At 36.5% G+C, this 21521-nt stretch overlaps 1 protein-coding gene across 2 annotated transcripts in view; it reads left to right on the top strand.

The window, feature by feature from the left end:
• XPO7 (exportin 7) overlaps positions 1–21521 on the top strand; it is a 72247-nt gene that overhangs the window by 34426 nt on the left and 16300 nt on the right. The window contains exons 2-13 of one of the 2 annotated variants that reach the window (XM_004685422.1): positions 4124–4270; positions 6176–6269; positions 6731–6897; positions 7882–7947; positions 11651–11755; positions 13264–13429; positions 13981–14054; positions 15635–15754; positions 16992–17138; positions 17850–18022; positions 19594–19787; positions 20245–20350. In XM_004685422.1, the coding sequence (XP_004685479.1) occupies positions 4124–4270; positions 6176–6269; positions 6731–6897; positions 7882–7947; positions 11651–11755; positions 13264–13429; positions 13981–14054; positions 15635–15754; positions 16992–17138; positions 17850–18022; positions 19594–19787; positions 20245–20350 (1559 nt within the window). Of the gene's footprint in view, positions 1–4123; positions 4271–6175; positions 6270–6730; positions 6898–7881; positions 7975–11650; positions 11756–13263; positions 13430–13980; positions 14055–15634; positions 15755–16991; positions 17139–17849; positions 18023–19593; positions 19788–20244; positions 20351–21521 lie in introns of both variants that reach the window. The other variant, XM_012726933.1, reaches the window with a different exon arrangement.

Raw genomic sequence — 21521 nt, 5'->3', positions numbered from 1 at the left:
GGCAGGCGGGAATCGAATTCATGCGGAAGTGGCTTCAGATTCTCAGTGCTGTGCTTTAACCCGCTGCGCCACCAGGGAGGGCCACCACTTGCTTTTTTAACTTCACAATAATTGTTACTGAATTTTTAGAAGTATTTTTAAATACTTTGTATGGAAATTGGAATACTCATTACTGAAAAGAAGCATACCTTTTTAAATAAATGTTAAAAATAAAAGGTAGCTAGTGTATCAATTTTATTAACCTTATAGAGCTTTGAAATGTTTTGTTTCCTGACATGTTCAGTATGTATCTTTTAATTTACTTAATACAGTAATTTTTTTGGTATGCAGAAAAAGTTTTCAACTAAAGAAGATCTAAGTTAGTGGAGTTTATGAACAGGTTGAAAGTGGCTTGATTTTTTTCCGCAAGTTATTTTGGTTGTGGTTTTGTTTGTTTGTTTTATGTTTAAGTCATCCTAATCATGAAAATTGAGCTATTAAACTGGTAGTTCTACTTTATATTCTGTATGAGAACTTCTGGATTAAGCCTGCACTTCATACTTTGTAATAGGGTGGTGGCTTGATCATTTCAGATGTTTAAGGTGGCTGTCAGATTAAGGGTATGTTGAAAACCTTTAGATCTAACTAGTCATCCCAGGATGTTTGCTTTCTAATTCAGTAGTCAGCATCTGGTGAAATAACATCAAATACTTCTTAAAAAGTGGTATCCTTGTCTCTGGTTTTGAATTTTCTGAGCAGATTTTTTTTTTTTTTTAAAGCTGTGAGCTGCATGTAAATGTTTGTTAGGCTTTTTAAAAAAATAATGTTTCACAAATGAAAGAAAATTAATTCCAAGGCATTTTGCTTTGATGTAGTATAACATCTTTGGTGGTATTTTGGTGTAGTATAACTTCTCTAGTACACACAAAGCCTCATTTCCCTCCAGTCTACATGCAGTTCTTTAGATCAATCATATTCTGAGTTGGTAGTGTCAACTATTTGCACTTTATGTTGAAATGAGAATAATTGAGCTGCATTTTTCTCTCCAGACTTAAAAAACTAATGTTGCTGCTAAATGTTAAAGAAGATAAATTCTTTATTTCATTTGAACTATTGTTGGTGAATCACTGTGACCTAGGTTTGAGGGTTTGATTGTTGAGTTTCCTATACTACAGCAGTACTTGTCTAGTTAAAGACCAGACCACCTTCCAACTTGTTTCATGAGTATTTTGCTCAAACATGCTTTTCTGTTCCATTAGGACCAAGCGCAAATTGGGTTATAGGTTTAGCAATCACAGGAATAAAAAATTCTTTTTTAGAGGCTTTTCTGGAGACCACTGGCATTTTACAATAGATAGACCTAATAAAGACTGGTGAATGGGAAGTTTGATGTAGGTGTTAATTCATAAAAGGGAAATAGCGTATTATTTTAGTTGTGCTTATTTTTTTATTTATTTATGTATACAGAAGTGGGGTGCAGGCCAGAGGCGCAAGTGGGGTGAGAGGATTCATCTGAGACAGTGGGGAGCAGAACAGGCCTACTGACGAAGTACATTGCTGAGGGGAGCAGTGGGCAGGTCAGAAGAGAGAGTCTTCCAGCCATGTGGATCACCTCCTGGGCTGGCGAGAATTGAACTCATGCTGAAGTGGCTTTAGCTTCTTAGTGCTGTGCTTTAACCCACTGCGCCACCAGGGAGGGCCCAAGTTGTACTTTTAATAGCTAATCAAATAATTACAGGGCAAACTATTTTATTTGGGGTCCCAAAAAACTGATTAAAGTAATCTAACCATTAGATTTGCGATTGAAAGACTATGATCCAATAGAAAGTATATCTCATTCCCATCTCCTTCCATGGTTCCCATGGGCAACCCAAATAAATTGACTATTAACCCTGTAGTTTTTTGATGTTTTCACTAATTGTTTAGGAAAACAAAATTGTTTCCCATTTGTTCTTCTGGAATTAAAAAAAAAAAGAGCTAGATTGTTCTTCAAACTGTTTGTGTAACCATTTACAAATTACGTTTCGTTTTTAAAAGTCTTATTTTTCTGAGCTGAGGACTCATTACCAGACTTACCCTGCAGTATGTTTTTGTCTGATAAATTAAAGCAAATCAAAACAACAACCACAAAAATGCACCATAACCTGTATGTAGGTTTGTAACAGTTCGGAACACCTGGGGACAGATGCACAGTTTTGTTGTAATAAACATAAACAAGAGTTGCACTGGAGGAGCTGCTGGAGCTGATTGATCAGACTCTAAGAAGAATCATTACATCTTAAGTGGCATGACTGTTGTAGTGTCTGTTTAGAATATTGGAAAAAGCATAGTGTGTGGTGGCTTTGAAACTTATGAAGCTGCTGTTCCCTGGTACCACATTCTTTAACTGTCTTTCAAGGTGTCTTTCTGGTGTCTTCTATGTTACCTATTTTTTAAATAATGTGTCCTTTTAAGTAAATTATTTTCTAGGGAAGGGAAAAGCAGCTTGTAGGTTGAAACAAAACCTTGTGAAGGAAATTTAATCTCTTGATTAAAAATTTGGGGGGTTATAATTGAACTCATTCGTCATGGACCTTTACTGGTCAACCTATCACTAACTCACATGTATTTACAGATTATGTGCAGCAAATTAGCTATATATTTTGTTCCTTGTGTTTATAAACTAAGTGAAAAAAAATCAGGTACTGTTAATTGAACCTCGTTTTTGAGGTCTGACTTTGCAAGTGCAGTTTTCTCTGTGCTTTTGCATTAAAGTATTAAGTGAAAAATAGAAGAAAATCTTAAAATAAGCTTTATTAAAGTCCCTAGACATTTGAAGTGTAGCTTGTTTCACTTTAGGCTGAGCATTGTTGTTTTTGTTCTTGGTGGGGAAGGAGGGCTGTCTGAATTAAGACTGGTGTCATCTTAGAATGTCAGTCTTGTTTCCTTTAATGTTTGAAATTCATCTGGTTAAATAAAAATAAATATCCTGCCATAAATTAGGCTTTCCTACTTAGTGAAATAAGCGTGCTTTACAAAGACACCGTGATGAAATGCTATCTGTATCTGTGCAAGTGCCTTTTTTCTTAATAAACTTGCTATCTGCCACTACAGAGTCTGCTGAATTCATTGCAAGAGGCCCCCAAGCCCAATAGTAGCATAATGGAATAAAGAGTAATGAAAAGCCTTAGGAAGATTGATTGTGTAGTATATTTTTTACTTTTTACAGTTTTATTTATTAGTCATAGTAGTATTTTTGTTCTTGTCAGAAATTGTATTTCTAGTAGTAGAAATAAAATAAGCCACATCTTGCTTACTGCTGTTGAAAATCAAGATTTCTTCTTAAAGTCCAAACCTTTCCTTTAAAGACTAACAGATGTTTGCCCTCCTCCTCAGTTAGTGAAAGGTGATTGTTAAGTGAACTCTTTGCTAGTTCCTTTCCTCTTTGATTTTAAACACTGCCTTTGTGGAAGTAGTTTGCATCCCTTTGGGTTTTTGACCAAAGCACACACCCATCCCCTTCCTGCCTCCCTGGACCGGGTTCAAGATTTGAAGAGAAGGGTTTATTTGGGGGCGTTTCCCTTATCTCTGTGTGAGCATATGTTAGGGTTGAATTTATTTTGACACTTCCATTTAAATTTGGAACCAAAGCAAGAGTTTAAAGTACATCAGAAGAGTCTGCTGAACTTTAGACATGAGGGACCCAGGGAGGAAGGTGCGTACATATATTCTGAAACTTCTAGAGGTTGACCATCTTTGTGCATATAGTTGGTAGCAAATAATTACTATAAAAAGGGAAAATACTGAAAACTAAGAAAAGATAGATGTGGCATTTGTACGTTTATGTGCTTTAATTTTGTGATTGCCTCTAGTATTCACAATTTTGAAGTTGGTGGAAGAAAAATAAATTCTGAATTTTCATTTGAAAACGCCTTATGAGGGAAAATGTTATTATTTGTGCTTTATGTAGTAGACACTTTAAACATTCTATCATTTTGTCTTCTAAAAGATCAAATACAGAGAACTATAAATGCCATTTAATTCTCCTCAAAATTGAGAAGCAAGTCCTCTTCATTGATTATTGTTTATCTTTGCTTAGTAATTTTTAACACAGTCTCTTACATGTAAAATAGGCAGGTCTGATTTCTCTCTTGATCTTTTCCAGAGCCTGGCCCAACTAGAGAACCTGTGCAAACAGCTCTATGAAACGACAGATACAACCACTCGACTCCAGGCAGAGAAAGCCTTGGTTGAATTCACCAACAGCCCTGATTGCCTGAGCAAGTGCCAGTTGCTTCTCGAGAGAGGAAGTGTACGTAAGATGTGAGGCCTCTGCAGAGTATCAGAGATTTAGGAGACACGTTCTGGTTAGGGGTAGACTGGAGTAGTTTCTGTACCTTTTTGTCTAGGAAGCTTTCATCTTAGTCTCACTTTCAAACCAAAAGTGTAGCAAAGGACCAGCCACCCTCATCAGGGAAATTCCTTTGGACATGTGTTTTGTCCTTTTTTATCTTGGATCATGGGACTTCTTTTCTGTTTTTACACTTAAGTGCCCTCTTATACCCTTTACAGTGGAGACAGGGCTGTTTATAAATGACCTTTCTTAGCCACAGAGTCCCTGTTACCTTACAAAATCCCTGGTCAGCTCTCTTTTTTTCCTCTGGACCACACCTCTTCCCCTTACTGCCTTTGACTTACCAGGCAGATAACGACCATGAAAAGCACAAGAATGAAGTTTCTGAAACGGAATTAGTCTTCTAGCTTCAAAATGCAATGCAGTGATCAAATAAATGCTTTCAATTAGACATAATTTGGTTAAATTAGTGGTTTTGGCAAAATGGGGGTCTTAGGAAGGGTAAGAATTCAACCAGACATGATTGTATCATTTGTGCTTTGTGTAATGATATTTTAAACATTCTATGATTTTTGTCTTCTAAAGCATCATCAAATAGAGAAAACTATAAATTTTTATAATTAGATAAAGGTAATCTAGATTCCTTAAAATCTACTCTTGAGAATATGATAATGTTAGGTATGGTATCATGAAAAGACAATAGAGAGTAAGAATGGCATTATGCTTCAGACTGGAAGGAAATGTGAAGAGGATGAAAGCTGTTAGTTTGTTGAAAGGTTAGAATTCTAGATGATCTGGTTTTGAATTTTCATATTACTGAAGTATTTATGAAGTAAATAGAATAGATTATAGTTGGCTAAGAAGTATCCTTTAGTAGCTGAGGTAGCTAACTCATAAATACCAAGAGTCACAGTCAGAGAGTATATAGTGTTCCAGACTGTTTTCATATGTAGCATTTTGTGTATTTCTCAATAACTGCTTCTTAAGATTGACCCACTTACATTTGTACTATGGAAGCTGCAAACTAGCTGTTATAAGTTGGCTCTCACTGGAGTCCCATAGTACTTTATTTAATCAAGGGTCAAGGATTTATTCACATTAGGTCCAAAAACCATTTACATCTTTATAGTGTATAGTCATAGTTACATACTATGTTCTGTTATCGTAGCCTCTCCTTGCATATTAGTGATTTGCTAGAACTGCTTTACTCATGTTAAACAATTTTTGGGGGATGTGGAAGAATTCTCACATGGCTCCTTCATGTACATATGATCAAATAGAACCTTTGATTCTCTATAAGGTCAAAATTATTAAAATCTACACTTGAGAATATGATAATGCTAGTCCATTGGTTTAGGGCATAATTTTTCTTATGATGTAATTTTTATAAATTTATATGTATATAACTTACACATAAGTTCATAGTTATATATGTAGTTTGAGGTTTAGCTATATAGCATTATATGGTAGTTCTTTCTCTTACATATTAATACCATAATACAGAAAGATTTTAAGGTGAAACTTTTTGAACCATCATTGTAACAAGGCTGTTGAAGGGATATTTCTTGTCTTTTAATTCTTTTAATGACATTGGTACTTTTCTGAAAAGATCCCATCTAACATCTATTTCATTCTCTGTCTCCTGTACGTTTCTCGTTCATGAATGAAATCAGCTAAATAAACACATATTCATGATGGGACTCATTTTTCCTTAGAATGATAGGCCCTCTGAAGTCCAGAGGGTCACATACAGCATAACTTACTTACTTTTTCTTGAATCTGAGCACCTGTCCCCATAAAATCTTTATGACTGACTGGCTCAATAAAGTTGTTTGTTGAAACTTTCCCCCTCTCTTTTCACAGTCATCTTACTCCCAGTTACTGGCAGCTACATGCCTTACAAAGCTTGTATCACGCACAAACAACCCTCTACCGCTGGAGCAACGAATAGATATTCGTAAGTAAAGAATTGACTGTCCTCTCTTAAAGAAATCAATCTGTTTAGGATATCTAGAATCTAGGGTTGTTGGTAGTTTTTTTCCTAGAGGTTTGGGTTTATGTAAGTGAAGAATAATAGTTCTGACTCATCCCTTTTTTTGTAAAGAGACTTCTTTCTTTCATTCCTTACTCGTACAAATAACTGAGAAAAACATTGTTCAAGGATTTTCTGTGCAGACTATATTATTTAACCATGTAGGTGTAGAATCAAGGCTGCCATACTTAAGATTTCTGAATTGGAAAGCCTACTAATCTTAAATTCAAGATTCCACTTACCAGTAGAATGAAGAATTAAGGGTATTTAGGGAGTAAAAGAAAAAGGAATAAAAAGTTATATGTCTTGGACATTTATCACAATTAAAGTTGTACACCCTCCCCTGGCACAACTTTCTATTAATATGGGTTAACTTTGTCTTATAGGAAACTATGTGCTCAACTACCTTGCCACTAGGCCAAAGTTGGCTACTTTTGTGACACAAGCACTTATTCAGTTATATGCCAGAATCACAAAACTGGGCTGGTTTGACTGTCAGAAGGACGACTATGTCTTCAGAAATGCAATCACAGATGTCACAAGGTTTTTACAGGTATGGCGTATACATTTGCTGTAATATAAATGTGAGAAATCACCTGGATGTACTGACATTTATATGGCTCTACTTTTTTTAAATTACACAAAATGGGATTACTTGGTACATTATTGTCTTTGTCTCTTTTATCCTTCACATATCTTGGCTTTCCATGTTAGCACAAACAAATCATTCTTTCTAATCCTACTTCATACTGTTCCAATCTGAAATATAATAAGTAACCACTCTTACATGTAGGCACTTAGTTTGTATATTTTCACTGTAAAATACTTTGGTAAATATCCTAGTATATAGACCTTAATTTTAAATGTGTATATAGGGTGAATTCTAGCCTTAGAATTATTTAATCAAGGGGAACTTTGTATTTTTGACTTTCAAACATATTTCCACATTACCTTCAAAAAAGCTACTTCCCCCACTATGTGAAAGGATGCCTATTTCTCTGTACCTCTACTCTGGGAGCTTAACTTGTCTGTTTCTCTAATTTAAAAATAAAATGAATGGGTGTCAGAGTTACGGTTATGGATCAGAAGGAACCAATTTTCTTTTCTACTGTTTTGTTTTTCTGTGAATGTTTCTATTTATATCTAATGTACTTTTTCATTGCTTTTTACCTTTTTACTGTTGTAGCTGTTCTTGTAAATAATATCATGCATTCATTCGTCATATATAAGCTTGTATAGTTTCTCTTTCATGTACAAGCTTGTATAGTCTCTTTTTATAATGTAACAATGTTTATGAATATTTTCAGAATACAAAAGGCTTCAATTTTGATAAAGTCAGATTTAGCAGTCTTCCTTTATGGCCATTAAGTTTTGTGTTCTGCACATTACAGTTTTAAACTACAATTTCTTGCTACCTTGTCTAGGCAGCTTTAATAGTGACACAGGATTCTGTCATTTCAAAAGTATGTCTGCATTCAAATGCTGAAATCAAGCAACGTACGCCAACTCTTTCTACCTTACACTTTTTTCTAACCAGGATAGTGTTGAATACTGCATTATTGGCGTCACAATTTTATCTCAGCTAACCAATGAAATTAATCAAGTAAGTGCTACAGCCTTCCTCATTGAAGTAAGTGCCATATTTTTTCTTAGTATTGGTGTTTTCTACTGTGTGTGGGATGATCTTTTTTGGCAGTTGTGTGCTTTTGCGGTAAGTGATTAATGCCCTTTTGAAACAAAGTAGTTCCATTGGGTTTTCCTCTGTAAGTGCAGTCTGCTTCATTCTTATTGTCCTGCCTGCCTTCTGTCTCCAGAATATCATAGCTTCCCATCTCAGGTGTCCTTACTGGTATTAATGTTCATTGCTAAAGATGAGAGCAATGGTTCTAAGTCAAAACCTTAATGGAATAATGCTTGCTAATGAAGAGAATGAGCTCAGAAAAGGGATCACAAAGATGGAAGCACAGCATTTTGTGCTCCTCCTATATATGTTGATATGTGTTTATAGTCATTTAAAAATCAGTTCTCATGTGCTATGGTTAAAGATTTTGCTGGGCCTCTTTCAGAATGCATAAAATATTCTGCTAAATATCAAAAATGTCTTAAATAGTCATTGATGTCACAGTATACTACAGAGGAAATACCAGTGACTTTCTTTTGCTCTGCCTATTATTTTTCAGTCATTTACGTTTGTATCCAGCTAAAATTTTGTAATTGTTAAATAGGCCACTATTAATATTAGTTGTAACATCTCATCCTTCAGTTGTCACCTATTAGTTACATTGGCATCACTATTGCTACAGCTCATATTTATGCAGATATTTTTATTAACCCTGAGAAATTTTAACTGTGAGTTGGTGCTTTTTGTGTATCATTTTTATGAGAGTAACAGTGGTTTATAACTGTCTATGTTTCATTGTGCAGCATTATAATTCAACATCTGTATATACTACATCATAGACCACCAAAAGTCTAGTCTCCATTTCTCAACATATAATTTGCTACCTTCACAGTTTCATCCTCCATCCTTCTCTCCTGGTCACTATTAACCTGATCTCTTGATCTCTGTATCAAAGAGTTTTGTTTGTTTGTTTTTAAATAACTTAGCATAGTACCCCCAAGATGCGTCTGCGTTGTTGTAAATGACAAGATTTTTATTTTTTGTAGCTCAGTAGTATTGCATCTTTTTTAATCCTTTCATCCATCAGTGGATACTTAGATTATTTCCATGTCTTGGCTGTTTTAAAGAATGCTGCAGCAAGCATGAGGGTATATAATATCTTTTTAAAATAGTGTTTTTGTATTCTTCAGGATAAATACCCAGAAATAGAATATCTGAAATCACATTTAAGAAATCTTCAGTTTTCTATAGTGACTGCTCCAGTTTACAGTCCTACCAACAGTATATGAGGCTTTCCTTTTCTGCACATTCTCACCAACACTTGTTATTTCTTGTCCTTTCATTTTATATATATTTACTTGTGCATATAAGAACTGGGGTGTAGGCCAGAAATAGTGGGTGAGAGGACCTACCAGAGACAGAGTAGGGAGCAGAACAGGTGGAGCTAATGAAATACACTGCTAAGGGGAGCAGCTAGTGAGAGAGACAGGAGGGGCCTGCTATACCATGTGGGTTAGTTCCCTGGCCGGGGATTGAACTCATGGTGCAGGGTTGCGGATAGCTTAATAGTGCTGAGTCTTAACCCCTTTGTCACCAGTAGCCCCATATATCTCCTTTTGATAATGGCCATTCTAACAGATTTAAGGTGATATCTTAAATGTGATTTTGATACGCATTTCTCTAATTAGTGACAATGAACTTTTTTTTATATACCTATTGGTCACCTGTGTGTCTTTGGAGAAATGTTTATTCCGTTTCCCTGCCTATTTCTTTTTTAAAAGATTTATTATTTATGCATACAAGAACTGGGGTGTAGGCCAAAGGTATGGGGTGGGGGCTGTAAGGATTCATGAGAGACAGAGTTGGGACCAGAATTGACAAAAATACACTGTTGAGGGGAGCAGTGGGTGAGACAGAAGAGGTTTGCTGTGCCATGTTGGTTAGTTAGCTCCCTGGCTGGGGATCTAAATTATGCTGCAGTGGCTGGCAATAACTTGATAGTACTGAGACTTAATTCTTGCGCCACCAGGGAGGCACCCACTATTTTTTAATTAAGCTGCTTGTGGATTTTTCTTTTGAGTCCTATGAATTCTTTGAATTGGTGCTTTTTAGAGCTCTAGTTTATATCTTACTAAAATCTGGAGTCTGTAGTGAGTTTTCTGTGATATGTGATCCTGCTGTGCTCAGTAATTTTCAAAATAATAACAGCTTACACTTTTGCATGATTGTTATGTGACAGGCACTGTTCTAGGCACTTTATATTGACTAATTTTTAATCACAAACTCCTTTGAGATAGATAGGTACTGTGTTTACTCCATTTTCTAGATAAGGAAGCTAAAGCACATAGTTTTCCTAACATAACAAAATGCAAACAACAATATCTGAATTCAAACCCACATAGTCTCATTCCAGAGCCTGTGCTCTTAACTAACCTATCCTTCAGCTACTATTGCTTTTGTAATCGGAGAGCATGCATTAGCCAAGTACAGAATTGTGGGTTTAAGATTTTCTTCCTTTAAACTTGGCCTGATAAAATAAATCAATGTTGGTCTGAAAAAGAATCGGAATTTTACTTGAGAAGGTAATATAAATGTTTGTAGTATATTTAATGTGTGATTTAGCATACTTAATGTATAATTATTCTGTGTTATAAATAGCATAACAGATTATGATATGTGATATATATTATCCAGGAGTATCTTCCTATCTAAGGCATTTATGATAACACAGTGACACTGAAGCTAGAATTGGGGAATATTTGGACTTCTATGTGACTGAATTTTCTATTGGTTTTTGTTGCTATCAGATTTAAATCTAAAAGTTTATTTCTGTCAACATTCCTAATTTAAACTTAGAAATAAAATCAAAGGAGGCTCCTAACTTGATTGTCAGAAATTTTATAGCATACTGTTTAGTGTGCCAAAAGCATATCAACACTCTTGAATGAACTGATCGCCATATGGAAGAAATGTTTAATAAGTGGTTGAACTAATAGTATTCTTGACAACCTTGAAATTCCTTTCTTCCACTTACTGAGTTCCTGCTATGTGTCAAGAATAGAGGACATGCTGAAGAAGTAAAAGATTTGGCCACAAAAGGTTCTTAAATTTGGCTGAATAGATAATTACAGGGGAATAAGTGAGAGAGTAAACTACTGTTTAAGTACTCATTTCTGTCATATAGACTACATGTTGCAGTAGGTTAGAGAACTAAATAAATATTGAAGGTATTCTCAATTACCTTAAATTCATGGCAGTTAGTCAGTGATTGTTTTGGAAATTCTACAGTAACTTCAACCCTGAGCAGATTGTTTACCAAAATGCAAATCTTGCTATTTATTGTCTGTCTTTGAGACTAAGTTTGCAATATGACATAGTAATAATTAGCAATATCGGTCAATGATTTGTTAAATTTTATCTCCCTCACTGTAAAGAAATTACATCTTTACAATGAAGTCACTCATCTCTCCGTCTTCCCTCTCTTAAGTTACAGAAGTGTGATATGCTGGCTTCCAGCAGCTTACTGTCCTCTGTATTATCTTTCTATATTTGATATAACAGAAATTTAAGCGTTAAAAATTGTATTATGTTGTTTTTATTGGAAATTCTTCTAGTTTATTTAAAATCTACATGAATTGCTTTCTTTGCAATTCTAAAACTTGTGTTGGTTTATTTTCCTGAACAGGCAGACACCACCCATCCTTTAACCAAGCACAGAAAAATTGCCTCTTCTTTCCGAGACTCATCGTTATTTGATATCTTCACACTTTCCTGTAATTTACTGAAACAGGTGAGATTGTAGGTTGGTTCCTGACTCTCAGTTCCCTTTGAAAGATGAGAATAAGTAGGTACTTGTTAGATGTCAGCTCTTAATTGACTGTATGAGAGTTTATGCATCTCTTTCGTCATCATCATCTCTCCTACAAAAGCTATCTAAAACTGGCAAGACTTGCCAGATGACCAATAGCTTCAGAGACTGTGATTTCCCTAAGTAAGAGCAGCAAGTGAGTACTTATTCATGCTCCACCCTTAAGGGAATCTAGTTTACTGCAAAGTTTGAGGTTTTGTTGTGTGCTTTTTTTATACCAACATAAAATCTTCCTTATACAGAGTAAAAGCATGTTAACTTTATGGTGTTTGGATTCTTAGTGCTCTAAACACAGGTTCAAACTACTTTGTTAGCATACTAAAACCAGGCTCACTCCTCTGTCCCCTGCTGAGGTAAAAGCAGCAAATAAACCAGCAACATCTGTAAGGAAAAGTAGATTTTGAATTTTTAACATCCATTTAGATTTTCATAACCTGAAGGGGTAGTCAGTATCACATAAGGATATTACCTGTTTCAAATTGAAAGTTGGTGTTTGATTCATTTATGTATAGAGTCGAACTAAGAAGGAAATATTAACTTACAAACTCTATACATTTATCACGATGTTTGACTACTTTGTCTCAGTGGAATTAGCCCCTAACTCTTCATTTTGGGGGGTGAGGGTCTTGTCCCCATTTTCTAACTTGTCCCAATTTTAGTTTTAGTTTTAGTTTGGATTCTTTCTCTTGTCCCATTTAAATGATGTCCAATTTTTTCCTCAATTACATAGTTTTACTAAATAATTCTCAGTCCTTAGGTTGAACAAGTTGTCTGGCAAAGGCTGTTCTACCAAGAGAGGAAAAGCTTTTGAGAAAACTAAGAGGATTGAATTCTCCTCTGATACTGTTGAAAACCACTGACCAGCCATACTAAGGCTATAGCTCATATAAGCTTGGAATCTGAAATATAGTAACCATCAGCCAGTGTTCAGCTATGGCAGGCACACTGTAGATGAATGAATAACATTCAGTGGTGATTTTGTTTTAATTTTGGATTGATATATTTTTAGTGATAATATTAAAGATAGGAAGAGAGGGAGGAGTGTTAAACTTACTAGAATTTCCTGGAGCTTGATCCTAGCCTGTGTAGGAATAAGTAGGATCTTACATGCAAATGAAGTAACCACACCTCTCATATTGCATCCAAAATCCCTTGGATGCTGTATCTGCAGCATGTGAAGAGTAAATGTTGAAAGGGGGATTTCTTTAAATTCCAGCTGCTTTTTTTTTTAATATAGCAGATGTTTTAACAGTAAACAAGAAGCTAGGATTTTTAACGTGACATTACAAAGTGTAACCTCTTGGGGGGGGCATCACTTTATTGTGTGAAAATGGCCCTTCTTTTCTGACTTCAGCCTTTTCATGAGTCTGGTGGCAAGCTTGGAAGAGAGGAGTGATTGTTTGGGGCTCATTATGTGGTCATTTTTATAGGCTTCAGGAAAGAATCTAAACTTGAATGATGAAAGTCAGCATGGCTTGCTCATGCAACTGCTCAAACTCACCCATAACTGCCTAAACTTTGATTTCATCGGCACATCTACTGATGAGTCCTCAGATGACCTGTGCACAGTACAGATTCCCACCAGCTGGAGATCAGGTAACAGAGTTACACTATCTGAAACAGACTGCTTCTCACCCTGGCTTACTTTAAGAGAACATTTACAATTTCAGCAACTATCCTAATAAAGTGAGAGAGACATTGCTGAAGGAATCTTGGAGATATCCAAGCGTGCAAAGACTTACTTACTAATAGTTGTGAGTTTGACCTTCTGGCATAAATCACCTATGACTTTTGTTACCTTATTCATTTGCCTAATGTCTAGTTTTAAAAACAAGATCAAACAAAAAAATGTATGCTTAATGTTTATTTTTGTGTTGCTGTGAATAAAAATTCTCACTGTAACAAAATTCGGATTGTGTTCTGAGAATCAGAAGAATGAAGCCCTTTCTTAGAGAAACTAAAAACTCATTCTTTAAAACAAAAGGAAGAAAGAAAAACAAAACAACAAAAAAAACCTATCAGTTTATCAGTATCAAAGAAAATAAAGGTCCTGTAAGATAAGGACGCAGACCGGCCCCTGGTAAATGGTGTTAGCGGCTGCCGCACAGGTGCAGCCGTGCTCAGAGTGCCTTTTGTCTTTCTTTCAGCATTCTTAGATTCTTCAACACTGCAGCTGTTTTTTGACCTGTATCATTCCATCCCTCCTTCATTTTCACCTCTGGTGAGTAAGGACCATAGTTTTTTGTTTTTTTTTTTTGTTTTTTTTTTTTTAACAGCACCATAGTTTTTAAAGCATGCCTATTTCTAGAAAGTAGAAGTGTTGATGAATTCATTGTTACTGTGTTTTACAAAACTCACAGAAGTAAATCTGAGAAATACTAGGATTACTTATCCCATCTGTTGAGATTAGCTTATAGGCCAAAGCTTCTCACAGTAAAGTCTTAATTCTTTTAAAATTATTCCTCTCCAATGACAGGTTAGTACAGATCACAAGCTCTTTTGGTCCTGTGTCTGACTTCATATTGTACCTCCTATTGCCACAGGTTAGCGCATGGGCATTCTACCTTAACGTTGTCTAGTTGAAGAATGTCCTGACTGAGAAAACTTGCAAATCCCTGACATATATGTTATATAAGTGATAAATTGAGGCTATGATGGGGACACATATTTGCGTACTTGTTCTGAATAACACTTGAAAGCTCTGGGGAATGGCATATTTCTCCTGTAAAGCAATAATTAACCTCTTCAAATCATAAAACTCATTCAGGTTCTATAAGACTTACACCTGTTACTTCAGATAATTGGTGTAAAGTACAGTTGTATAAAACAAAGAAAGAAACAGTACAGTAGTGGGGATTTTGCATAATATTTCTGTAGACTACTTTCATGATTTGTAATATCTTTCCAAATTAATGTAGACCTTTGCTTTAGCAGAAACATGAATTAGGTGTTGTTTGTCATTAAGTTTACTGCGTGAAAAGGGAGCACGCACAAGAGGGGTTATTAATAAAAGCATGATTTGATTAAGGGAATAATGGGGGCTGATTCTGCACCCCTGGGGCTTCCCATAGTGGGGAACCTCAAAAGGCCAAGAAAGGAAACCCTGGAGAGTACTGAACTGTGGCACAGGGGAGAACTGTACAAAAGAGGTAAAGAAACCTTACCAGCCATGGCCTCTTTCTTCCTGCCCGTGGCCTCCCTCTCGTAATTTCCATTAGTTGACGACAACTGCAAGCGACAAAGCAGTGGAGTTTGGGTAGAGGTAGTCTTTAGGGATCAGCTTCCCAGGGAACAGCAGACGGGGTGGAGAAGGGCAGAAAACATCTGGAAGAGCAGAGGATCTAAATACCTAGCACAGTGAGGAAGGGGTAAAATCCTTTCGGTATAAAAGCTACTTTGTTGGGACACACTTCTGACTTGGTTATTTCATTATAGTATGACATAGCAAAGCTTCTGTAGCCAAAAGAATTTAAAAGAACAGGAAAAACTAAATCTAGGCTTTCTTTAAACTATGAATCACTTGTTATTTTCAAGCCTTAAATAAATCTTAACAAAGTCAAAGAAGCCATTGGGCTAGTCAAAGAATGCAAGTAAATTTCCAAACTGAATTTAAATAGTTATGATTACTTTGAAGCTAATGCTTTGTAATTTTTCCAGTTAATAAAGCTGTTTCAGATATTCTAAACTGTATCCTTCTTGATCTTCTACATCATTATATTGGTAGCAAGAGGCAGAAGGATAGCATCAGTGGCAGCGGTACCATCTTTTTAATCAGTTGTTTTGGGTTGTGGCTGCTTACAGGTATTATCCTGCTTAGTACAGATCGCCTCAGTCAGAAGATCCCTGTTTAATAATGCAGAGAGAGCCAAGTTTCTCTCTCATCTTGTTGATGGAGTTAAGCGAATACTGGAAAATCCACAGGTAGGATTTTGGACAATTTCCTCTTAGATGGGAGAGGGATGAGAGGGTGGGCAGAGGGAAAGGGAGAGAGCACTACATGCCTATATAGAATATGCCTATCTGTTATGAATTAAAAGGAAATCCATCAAGCACCCACATTTAGCAAAAATTCCAGTTATTCCTGGAAGTAGTTCAGTCTGTTGCTCTTTAGAAGCTTTAGGTGAATCTGTATTTGTAGGAAAATTCTTGAGAATGTTTACCCAAGAGAGCAGCATCTATTCTCTAGATTCAGGAATACCGTCATGAGAAGGAATCACTGTGATATAGAGGAAAGTAAGGGTAAATGTAGTCATTTTTCCCCTAGAAATTAAGCTTCTAAAGTTTGTTATAGTTGCCTTTTTTTTTTAATAACATAAATCATTAGCCTATGTGTGATTTGGCTGCTTTTAGGAGAAAAGGAAGCTATTTCTCAGTTGTTCTGTAACTCGAATGTCCCTTTTTGTCTTGTTCTCTGTTTCAGAGATTCAATCTTTTTTTTTTTAGTACCATTTTTCTATACTAAGTAACATCATAAAAGTGGTCCTTTTAAAAATAAATGTAGCTCTGTCCCTCTTCTAAAAATTTCATTTACTCATTCAGCAAATTGCCATGTATTAGGGCTACAGCAGTAAACATAGGTTCTGCCTCCTAAGTAACAGAGAGGGCATTTGTAAGGAAACAGGTGTGCTGGTATACTATGCATATGAACCAGTAGCATACAATAGTGAGAGACAATAAAACAAACATTAGTACAGGAATACATTTATTACAGTAATGATGATATAAACATAGAAACGTTTGTATAACTTTGCCACTGTAGTTTAGTTGTGCTTAATAATAAATCCAGTAGTTAGGAAAATGTCATTATCTTTCTTTGATTTTAGTGGGAAGTAAGAGACATCTCAAATCATGTCCCTTTTAGGTCATTAATCAACTTTTTAATCTTAGGCAAGTAGTGTGATGCTTCTGGGCTTCCAGCTTAGACTCTTTCCATTGAGGTCCATAATCCCATCTCACAAGATGATCGTTATGAACATAGGAGATGATTAATAAGATTATCCCTTTTTAAAGGTGACTTTTTAACAATGTTTTTAAATATACACATAATAGCCTGCAGATTAGAAGTTAAAGTAGATCCCCCCTCTCCTTGGCCATCCAAGTGTCATTCTGGAAGAAAGATGAATTACATTTTATACTTTTCCTCCTGTGCTCTAACCAGAGTTTATCAGACCCAAACAATTATCATGAGTTCTGCAGACTACTGGCCCGATTGAAGAGTAACTATCAACTGGGAGAATTAGTAAAAGTGGAAAATTACCCTGAAGTCATTCGATTGATAGCTAACTTCACAGTGACCAGCCTTCAGGTTTGTCTTTGATTGCTTATCTATTTCTAGACACTGGGACCTCTTCTTTTTTTTTTTTCTTTTAAGATTTATTTATACATACAGAACTGGGATATAGGCCAGCAATGCAGGGGGTGAAGGGATTCACAGTGGGAAGCAAAAAGGCAGTACACAGCTGAGAGGAGCAGTGGGCGAGACAGGAGAGGTCTGCTGCAGTCACGTGGGTCACCTCCCTAGCTGGGAATCAAACTCGTGCTGAAGCTGCTGCAGATAGCTTCACAATGCTATGTTTTAATCCGTTGCCCCACCAGGCAGGGCCTGGGACCTCTTCTCTTGCTGACTGGCTTTAATCTTACAAGAATGTTTCTTTTGTTTTCTTGGCAAAGGTGAATGTAGTATAGCGTCACCTGCAGAGCAGTTACCACTGTGGTAGCCCATTGGTTTGCATTAGAGAAGTGTAAGAGACCGAGCAACTGGGGCTTGCAGTTCAAGGCAGGAAGAATCTCCTCATAACCCTCCCCAAAAAGGCAACACTAGAATAGGGTAATAGAAGAGGGAGAAGAAAATGCAGTGTCCTCACTTGCTTAGTCATGTGATGTAGGGCAGTAGCACTCTCATTTTAGGACTTGTTTGTTTTTAAAGTTTTTATCCTTTGTTTCAAGTGACACGGTACTACTGTATTGTGCACCCAAAAATGAGAACTGTTCCTTCTGCTCTTTTCATTTTCCTTAGCACTGGGAATTTGCCCCAAATAGTGTGCACTATCTCCTTAGCCTGTGGCAGCGGCTGGCAGCCTCTGTGCCATATGTGAAAGCCACAGAGCCCCACATGCTAGAAACTTACACCCCTGAGGTCACCAAAGCCTACATCACTTCTCGTTTGGAATCTGTACACATCATACTAAGGTAAGGAAACTTGAACAGTCCCTCCAGTCACTCCCGTAGCAGATCAGGCACTCAGTTGGGAAACATGTCTTTGATAGGCCTGCTCTTATTGGAGCTTACACTGATGTGTTTTTTCATGTTGGTAGAATAGAATATGAGAGCATAAAAATCTAAAGGAATAGTGTTTTTTTTTTTAACCTTTTTTCCCTTCTTCTTTTTTCCCCGGCCTTGGCAATATCTTTGAATACAAAGTATATTGGTATATTTGTCCTTACCACTGATTTTCTTTAGATGTGGGAGAAAAATTTACAGGCCAAATGTTGGGCCCTTTAAAAACATATAGTTATTCTTTGTTTAGGACCACCCTTCATTGTTTTTTTCACTATTTCTGAGGGAAATTTTCTTGGATTCTCAGAGTCTAAGTCTCTGATGATTTTTTTTTTTTTAAAGTTCTTAATTTGCTCAAGTCAAGTGCATTTAATTGCTATAGGAGTTATACAAATATTTTGCGGCAAATCATTTCAAAATGTATTATTTATGAAGCCCGTTAGAAAGCACTGTTGTGTTAGCTGCATAGCTTCTCTTTCAGGGGCAGGGGGTCATCTGCTTTCAGTGAGATCGTTTTAGAGAGTGATTACATGTATGAGATCAGAGGCTAGTGAATAGAGTGTGGATTTCTAAATTTCCTTATTTGTGAAATATAAATAACAGGCCTTCCTCATAACGTTTTTATGAGTTATTGTGTCCTCGCCTATTGTATGGACTGTAGTAAATACACAACTGAGATTGATCATTGTAATATTGGTGCTGCTGCTGGATTGTCATGATGTGATACAACAGAAAGTTGTGATATCACAAGATTTTTAAATCTAAGAATCAGTAAATAATTACAAGACCAATTTCTCATTTGCCGTTCTGAAATCCAAAATGTGAAAACAACTTTCTCATTAGTTTAGCACCAAAAACATGCTTGGGGTTAAAACTTCACCTGCTTTTAACTTGAGTCCTTTTATAAGCTTCTTTTAAAAATCTTAGTAAGATTATTTATAATATGTATACACTTTGCTTGAGGAATATTTTGACATCCTACAGAACCCTATTGAGGGTTTATATTACTAAGTAGAGGCATCATATTGCCTCCCTAAAATCTGAAAATATCTAAACCCCGAATCAAACCTGACCAGTGTCCTCATACAAGGAATGAAATACTTATATTTCCAAAGTTTTACTGTAGTTCAAAACCAAGAGTTCCTAGATGAGAAGCAATAGGACTGAAAAAAACAGAGCAGATATGCAGATACATGTCAGGGAACAGATTGTAAACAACTGGACACCACCAACCAGAATATGTTTAAGGGAGAGTTAAATATACTTAGACTGCCTAAGGTAAAAATATGTATCTTCCAACTTCTTGTGTGTGTGCATATGTTGTGTGTGTGTGTGTGTGTGTGTGTGTGTGTGTGTGTGTTGGCAAAAAAGGCCTGGGCCTCTAACTTCAGAAATGGTGACTAAATTAAGAAAGAGAGCTGCTACCATGAGGAAATCAATGGGCATATTTTTATAGCACTACCTTCCTTCTTCCTTGGGAATAGAGATGGGCTGGAAGATCCTCTGGAGGATACAGGTTTGGTACAGCAGCAGTTGGACCAGCTGTCTACAATTGGGCGCTGTGAGTACGAGAAGACATGTGCGCTCCTCGTGCAGCTGTTTGACCAGTCGGCACAGTCCTATCAGGAGCTGCTGCAGAGTGCCAGCGCCAGCCCGATGGATATTGCTGTGCAGGAGGGTAAGTGGACAATGGGCTGGGCCTGCACGGTGCTACTGCCAGAAACTTCACTCATTGCCATTTCTCTTACTTAATCCCTAAAAAGCATTCTTCCATTATCAGTTATCTCCAGATACGTAAAAGAATATTTTTAAATAAATGTTACAGGGAGCCAAGGACGAATAATTGAAATCATATCTACAACAGATACATTTAGGAACCTACCTGACTCCAAAAATAATGAGCTTGTCTGATAGGGAACATCAGTTATCTAATGAATTTCCTCCTTGGCATACAGAGCCTTACCAGTGCAGAGAGTAACTATTACATTCGCTGTACAGAAAAGTAAGGTTTTATGACTACTGTAGTGTTCTGTATTAAGGAAGCACATAGTGAGAAATGAACTTCACAGTAGTGAGGAACTCCTTCATGAAACTGTCACTGAAGGTGACACTACCAGGTCTTCCTACTCTTGCAGGAAGGCTGACGTGGCTAGTTTACATCATTGGTGCAGTGATTGGTGGCCGGGTCTCTTTTGCCAGCACTGATGAACAAGACGCTATGGATGGCGAGCTTGTCTGTCGGTAAGTGCTTTCCGTTTTGCTAGTATGACCCACCCTCTTTGGATCCGAGACCACAGGAACTTGACATGCTTCTGTTAATGATTTCTTCTCCAGTGATAGAATAGAGTCTCATGAAGCTGATTGCATATTAAAATGAAGGATTGTTCCAGGACCAATACCCAGCCTTTTATAAGTGCAGTGAGAGCTCTGCCTATGCTCTTGCCGAAAAACATTTGCAGTAATTCAGCAAGGAAATTCTGGATACAGAATCAGGAAAACCAAGAGTAGAAGTCATCCTATTTAGGGCCAAATCTTAGTGAGATGTTTTGCCAGAGTTCAACTGATAGCACACTGGGCTCTCTAGATACTCGCAAAGAGGCCTCCTTGAGACCTTGACCATGTACTTTTCTGTCATCCGGATTCCAGGTTATTTTATATTTATGTGATTCTTACTTTACTGAAAACCTGTAAGTGACTTAGAGATTTCTAAAAACTTAACCTGGCAGAGATAAAATTTAAATCAGGAGTTTTGAATACCAGAATCAGAGATTCTCAAACCTTTCATCAGGACTGTTTGCCCTGTTATAAAGTATTAAGGCCCTCAAAGAACTTTTGTTTATTTCAGATTTTTAATCAGTATTTACCATAATAAAAGGTAATGCTTCAGATTTTTAACTTATTTAAATTTCATTCATTTAATCTTTATTCATTTAAAGATCATAGTAAGCCTAGTACAAATATTAACATTAAAAAAAAATTTAATGACTCCCCTCTCCCCCAAATAGAGAGGAGAGTGGCTTTGTTTTGTCTGGCAGAGAAGTCAGCTGGAGTCTCATAACTGCTTCTGCATTCAGTCATCATGATCTCACCAGTCTTGTGTCTTCTGGAAGGTCCCCTGAACCCTATGTGAAATGTGCACATGAGTATTTTCGTATTTTTATGAAAATAGTTCTGTGACCTTTCAGGCTTATAGTCTGAAGGGTTCTAAATAGTTCTCATGGGAGATTACTTTTTAACATGATGCCTTAGAATTTACTGGTTCTGAGCAATTTAATCTATAATTCATACTCATCTGAGAATCCCCATTTTCTGTTTCAACACCATTTTGCTAATCAGATTGCCATCTGCCCTTAGGTGCCTTAATCCTGACAAAACTCTCCATTTCATTTCACTGGCATTTTTTGAAGAGTTG

The sequence above is a fragment of the Condylura cristata genome, unplaced genomic scaffold (assembly GCF_000260355.1).
Source record: "Condylura cristata isolate star-nosed mole 26May11 unplaced genomic scaffold, ConCri1.0 scaffold00018, whole genome shotgun sequence".
NCBI classification, from domain to species: domain Eukaryota; kingdom Metazoa; phylum Chordata; class Mammalia; order Eulipotyphla; family Talpidae; genus Condylura; species Condylura cristata.
The sequence above is the reverse complement of the archived record's forward strand: the minus strand, read 5'-3'. Positions and strand labels throughout refer to the sequence as shown.